Source organism: Brassica oleracea, chromosome C1, assembly GCF_000695525.1.
Source record: "Brassica oleracea var. oleracea cultivar TO1000 chromosome C1, BOL, whole genome shotgun sequence".
NCBI classification, from domain to species: Eukaryota; Viridiplantae; Streptophyta; class Magnoliopsida; order Brassicales; family Brassicaceae; genus Brassica; species Brassica oleracea.
In genome coordinates, this window is record NC_027748.1 from 41,157,691 (window position 1) to 41,163,088 (window position 5,398).

Below are 5,398 nucleotides of genomic sequence, written 5' to 3' on the forward strand. Positions count from 1 at the left end.
TATGGAAAGAGCATCATAACACTTCTTAACAAATAAAAAATACAAGTAACAAAAAAAGGAAATGCAACTACCACAGTTTCCAATTACATGACTGAACCTAGTAATCAAAATCAAATGAAGATGTTAATTAAAGATTTTACCAAAACACATTAGTAGCTCCCTGCACCAGAGCAGAAGAATATGGCAGGAGGATCGCTTGGTAAGACAAGAATCTGTCAGATTCGTGACCCTGGATTTCCCGGTGTTGGACAGCACGGCCTCCGAGAACTGCGTCGAGTTCAACTGTCTTAACAGCAGCTGTTCCAGCTTCATCCTTATCTGCTAGTGCATACTGAGATACAATCAAACTGGTGCCCACTGATCTAGAGAAGTGAATGTAGCATATTGAGAAAATTGCAATAGGAGAGTAAAGGATAATTACCATTCAAGTAATCGTCAAAACTAAAGTCATCAATGGCTCCTGTGTAGACTTCTAAACCGAGCATTGACGATGGAATTGGTCCAGAAGGTCTCTGGAACCTATAAGTCATTACACAGAGAAAAATGAGAACAATACAACCAAATAGTATTTGTAGATCATCCAGCAAACACATTGCCATTGAAACATGAATAGGTGAAACCTTATAATTTTAGACCAATTAAACCAGAGTCTGGATTATAAATCTCTTTTGAATGGCATTGAGCTAAAGATAGAAACTCTCTCTGATAACATGACATAAATAAAATGAAAAGAGAACCCTAACCTCGGGTGAAGATCCGATGATGAATAGGTGAATAGGTGAGATCCGACGATGTCGCTCTTAACGCCGTTCAGACCAAACCGAACAGCGTCTCTCTTCACACCGCCGATCTCATGAGCTATCTTCTTCGGTGACTCCATTTTTTTTTGCCTACCTTCCTTTTACCTCTGCTTTCGTTCAACTCCTCTCTACCCACTCAAGCGTCGCCACGCGTCCTTTAGGAGACGTTCCTTCCACCTCTTAATTAAGAGGCGTTTCCTCGCTTATCCCCTATTTTTGATTTTTTTTTTTTTCCTAATTACTTAAGAAACGGTGTTAAAACATCCCGTTAATGGTGCTCTAACGACCATGTTGAACCAACGACATCTTGCGCTTTATTTATTCATCTCACTACCCAATAATGATTCCTCCTCTCACCAACTCTCCATGTCTCTAATTAATTAATAGTGGATGTTAGGTGTGTTTGTTTTATGTGTCCATTTGTCTATCGGCAAATAATGTTTACTGGTCTCACCAACTCTCTGTGTCTCCAGCAAATTAATAAAACATGTGAAATGTACTTTCAAATTATTTTTAGTATCATGTTACCGTTTTATATGATCGTTCCTCTTATCACCCCATGATTATACAAAGTCAAAGTCTTCTTTAGTTTCCTACCGTATCTCCTATTATGGAAGCTTCAAAAAATCTTCTTCAAACACCTGCAAATTTCATGAAGGTCGATAGTTTGAGCCAAGAATGTGAAAATCTGATCTCTTCTTTACCTTCAGAGAAAGATTTCATGGGGAAAAACCTCTATAGTTATCAAGGATCTTGGTACTATCCCAGCACACTCCAAGCAATCCTAAACTTCCAAAAACATTTCCGAGCACGAGACAGCGATATCATCCTAGCTTCTTTCCCCAAATCAGGAACCACCTGGCTCAAGGCTCTTGCATTTGCCGTCGTCCATAGAAACAAGTACGCTCCTAATCTTGTATCACATCCCCTCCTCTCCGACAATCCCCACAACCTCGTTCGGTTTATTGAACTTGATTTATACGTTAAGAGCCAACGTCCTGACCTAGAAGAGCTTCCTTCGCCTAGGATTTTTGCAACCCACATGCCGTTTCAAACGCTTCATGATTCTCTAAGAGATTCTCCATGCAAAGTGGTTTACATGTGCAGGAACATAAAAGATGTGTTGGTCTCTCGTTGGCATTTCAGGAGCAAAGTTGTTAGAAAAGAGTTATATAGTAACTATTCACTTGAAGATATGGTTGACGAATTTATCAAAGGGGTTTACTCGTTGGGACCGTTTGATGATCAAGTCTTACGTTATTGGAAAGAGAGTTTGGTGAACTCGAATCAGGTACTCTTCATGAGGTATGAAGAAATGATAGAGAATCCTGAGGCTCAAGTTATGAGGCTCGCAGATCTCTTGGGTTGTTCGTTTACTGAAGAAGAAAAGCAAAGTGGAACGGTGGAGAAGATCTTGGAACTGTGTAGTTTTGGTAACTTGAGTAACTTGGAGACCAACAAGACTGGGACATCTGTTTGTGGAGTTGCTCCCCATGCGTTTTTTCGTAGAGGAGGAGTTGGTGACTGGAAGAATCATCTCACTCATGAGATGGCAAGAAAACTCGATGAGATGGTTGAGAAGAAATTAGGAGGTTCAGGGTTGAAGTTTGAATGATCCAATTTCGCTTGATGTTTGATATTCAAGAAAAGAACTTGTTATGATAAAAGATTGTATGAAAGCTAAGGTAGCTTATTTACAGTTTGTGGTTATCTTTTGGTGTGTTGTTTTTTCTTAAAGAAAATGGAGAAGATGTGCATTTTGTTGTGTTGTCTCCTAGGTCGAATCTTGTACGCCAAAGTGGTCAAGAGGATTGGGACTTTGGAGAATTTCTATGAACTAGGAGTCATCGGCCTCGAGCTCATATGACTTATGTTTAAGCTCTTTAAGACATTCTGGCCCATTATGGTTGGCCCAATATGCTAACGGTTACTCTAAACGATGTCGTCTCCCATTCCAAGCATAGGTAGTGGAGAGAAAAAGAGTTTTGCTTTAGTACTTGAAGCCCAAGGTGCTAATGCTCGATCTCCAAGATGGTTTGGTGAGACTGAGATTAAGCCTCAAGGAGGAAAAGATAACTATGGCAATGAGGATGAAAGATTGATTTGAATAAAATGAAAAAAGAACAATAGAAGTTGTAAACTATAACTAGAGAATGCAAGAGTTTGCTGGAACTACTAGAGAATAAGTATTACAACACATGATACCAAAAGTTTTGATCTTCTTTTGTCTTTTTTTGGAGCAGTTCACTTAAGTCGACATGTCTTGGAATTGCCATGGGTTGAATGGGATTGACTTAGGGTCGGTGTTATCTTCAGATTTATCAGCAGCTTCCCGGTGTTCTAAGTACTTTCCGTTGAACTGGTAAACTTCGAGATCACCCCATGGTGTAGGAGTGACTTCCTCTGTTATATCAAACCACTTGGGAGTAAAGCTTTGGCCTTTCTCTTCACGTGTTCTCTTTTCAGCTCTCTGTCTCTCTTCCATGCTGTGTAACAAGACGAGAGGATGAGTATTAGCTTTACTTTAACTTCAGATCCTAATGGATAAGCTTTTGTTACCATACCTGCTCTTCTCATTGCCAGATTTGGACATGTCGCCCATCTCTAGTGCGTATCTATCAGGGCGTAACCGTGAATCAGACGGCAAGAGCTTCTTTGGGGCAGTGTCGAAGCTATTGATCTTGTGAGCAAAGTGTGTGTATTGGTACTTGTCATCCTTTGGAGCATCAGCGAGTTTCCAGACCTATGAACGCATAAGATAGCATTAGAATTGTCATCAAAATGAGAATAGAGTTAATGACACAAAGAGAGAAGTCACCAACCTCCTTTAATTCAGTGCCCGGGAGAGGTTCACCTTCACCATCACACTGCTGATAGCTCATGGACTCGTTCCATTTACCAGTCATTAGTATCTTGGGCTCCTCATTGGCGTTATAGACGTATCCGTCCACTTCATATCGACCAGATCTGTTCAGACCGTGAATGCACATGTCTTAAAACTTATTATGGAAAGGAAAAAATAAAGGAAGATGAGGTTGCATTGAAGGTTAACTGACCCGAACCAACCACATGGTTGAAAGTAAAGCACAACTTTGTCACCCGTGGTCATGTTGGTCATGATCATTTCCCCAGGAGAATCAACCCAAGTTCGTCCAAAGATTAGGTTGTGAACTTTGGTCAGTGGGGGTACCAAGTCAAGAACCACTCCGTCTCTTTTGAGTGTCACACGTGTCCTGCACCAAAGAATCATCACATTTAAGATTCAGGATAAAGAATGTTAATTCAGCAGCCTATGCTGTGGTTTTGTTTTGCGGAATCACCTTCCTACTGGGTAAACGTCAATGGAATTGCCAAGAAACTTTGTTTTAAGTTTCGAAGTACAATCATAAGTGAAATGCTCGTTTTCAGCATGACCTGCACTCATCGGCGGGTGATGGCTGACCTGTGAAACAAGAATATTGGTGTCAACAATCTGGAAGCTAAAGCGCTAATGTGAGTTCTAAAAAGAAATGGCTGTGACCTGTTCGGATATGAAGTTGACACCATTGTAATTAGCCATCTCATAAGTCTCACCAAGGATTGGATTAAACGGTTTCCACGTACGTTGGAAAGCGAAGTACACAGATATAGCCCATGATGCTGTTAAAGGTTACACGATTCAGCCACACAGGGACCACATAAACTACAAGAAGAAAGGGAAGAGATGTGCTTACAAGCATACACCATGCGCATATAAGGATCCTCAGTTTCATCTGCCATGTCTAGTAGATGCGAGTACTCCATCAACTGTTCAGAAACAGAGCACATATCATCAAAAATTCCAAAAACCATCAGACAAGAAAAGAAAAAAAACATGAGATGTTGTTGTAATGAACACAAACCTCAGCCATTTTCTGAAGCATTGTCATTGGTTCAAAGATAATAACGGGAAGGGTCACCATCGATGTGACATCAGACCCTATGTACTTCTGCATCATCTTCCAATAACCATCTCTATCCTCTTGCTTCCATCTTCCTCTGTTAGCTTCCTCAGCTGCATCCTCTGTGCTCCCTTCAGGGTTAATAACTTCAAGTCCCTCATAGCCAACCAAACTGAGAACTCAAAATCGAAACAAAATCAAAACCCATTAAGCCTATTCCGACAAAGACTCAAACTTTAAGCAAACCCAATATGTGAATTGAGCTCGCATCTAAAAATCAATTCCAATACAAAAAAACAAAGTTATCGACTTTATACGAAGATCTGAAACAGATGATACACCAAATCACAACATTGATATATAAAAGGGGGATCTCAAAAGCCTTACCCGTTAACTGATTTGGTCATGGCGGATCCCAAACTGGAGATCGAGGAAGCGAGAGACGCGAAGAAACCGCTCCCTCCGCCGCCGCCGCCATTTTTAGGATCGTTAGGAGCCATCTCTCCGCCGCGGACCACGAGCTCCGGCGATGAACAAATCGAGAGAGAGAGAGAGGCGTTGGTGGGAATCTAAAGGGGGTGTGTGTTTATTAAGAAGGAAAGAGATTCGTCAATAATGGAAGAACAGCGATGGAGACGATGCAGAGTATTTTTTTGGGATCGTGTGCTGGACCTGCGT

At 41.0% G+C, this 5,398-nt stretch overlaps 3 protein-coding genes across 4 annotated transcripts; 1 reads left to right on the forward strand and 2 right to left on the reverse strand.

Annotated features, from left to right (window-relative positions):
* LOC106294708 (cyclin-B1-2-like) lies at positions 1-1,266 on the reverse strand. Of its 2 annotated transcripts, none has more exons than XM_013730345.1 (3): positions 744-1,266; positions 422-519; positions 1-331 (listed from the first exon to the last, which is right to left on the reverse strand). In XM_013730345.1, the coding sequence occupies exons 1-3, from the start codon at positions 878-880 to the stop codon at positions 315-317; spliced, it is 252 nt and encodes an 83-aa protein (XP_013585799.1). In that variant the 5' UTR covers positions 881-1,266; the 3' UTR covers positions 1-314. The 2 variants fall into 2 exon arrangements, with proteins under 2 accessions (XP_013585799.1, XP_013585793.1); XM_013730339.1 differs by having other exon boundaries at positions 1-318; positions 744-1,137.
* A 5-nt stretch (positions 1,267-1,271) lies between these two features.
* Positions 1,272-2,550, forward strand: LOC106294700 (cytosolic sulfotransferase 11-like). Its single transcript, XM_013730327.1, has one exon. It carries the CDS (start codon positions 1,411-1,413, stop codon positions 2,413-2,415), a length of 1,005 nt encoding a protein of 334 aa, XP_013585781.1. The 5' UTR covers positions 1,272-1,410; the 3' UTR covers positions 2,416-2,550.
* Positions 2,551-2,929: 379 nt separating this feature from the next.
* On the reverse strand, positions 2,930-5,398 carry LOC106298966 (oxysterol-binding protein-related protein 3B-like). The gene is made up of 9 exons (XM_013735124.1): positions 5,108-5,398; positions 4,682-4,892; positions 4,514-4,586; positions 4,321-4,439; positions 4,121-4,242; positions 3,857-4,033; positions 3,623-3,767; positions 3,365-3,543; positions 2,930-3,286 (listed from the first exon to the last, which is right to left on the reverse strand). The coding sequence occupies exons 1-9, from the start codon at positions 5,218-5,220 to the stop codon at positions 3,049-3,051; spliced, it is 1,377 nt and encodes a 458-aa protein (XP_013590578.1). The 5' UTR covers positions 5,221-5,398; the 3' UTR covers positions 2,930-3,048.

Coding starts and splice junctions, on each gene's coding strand:
- LOC106294708 (XM_013730339.1), bottom strand. CDS start 880: ATGGAGTCACCGAAGAAGATAGCTCATGAGATCGGCGGTGTGAAGAGA. Junction 520..743: donor TCATCGGATCTTCACCCGAG/GTTAGGGTTCTC, acceptor AATGACTTATAG/GTTCCAGAGACCTTCTGGAC. Junction 319..421: donor TTTTGACGATTACTTGAATG/GTAATTATCCTT, acceptor ATGCACTAGCAG/ATAAGGATGAAGCTGGAACA.
- LOC106294700 (XM_013730327.1), top strand. CDS start 1,411: ATGGAAGCTTCAAAAAATCTTCTTCAAACACCTGCAAATTTCATGAAG.
- LOC106298966 (XM_013735124.1), bottom strand. CDS start 5,220: ATGGCTCCTAACGATCCTAAAAATGGCGGCGGCGGCGGAGGGAGCGGT. Junction 3,544..3,622: donor CGGGCACTGAATTAAAGGAG/GTTGGTGACTTC, acceptor ATGCGTTCATAG/GTCTGGAAACTCGCTGATGC. Junction 3,287..3,364: donor TCTGGCAATGAGAAGAGCAG/GTATGGTAACAA, acceptor CTTGTTACACAG/CATGGAAGAGAGACAGAGAG.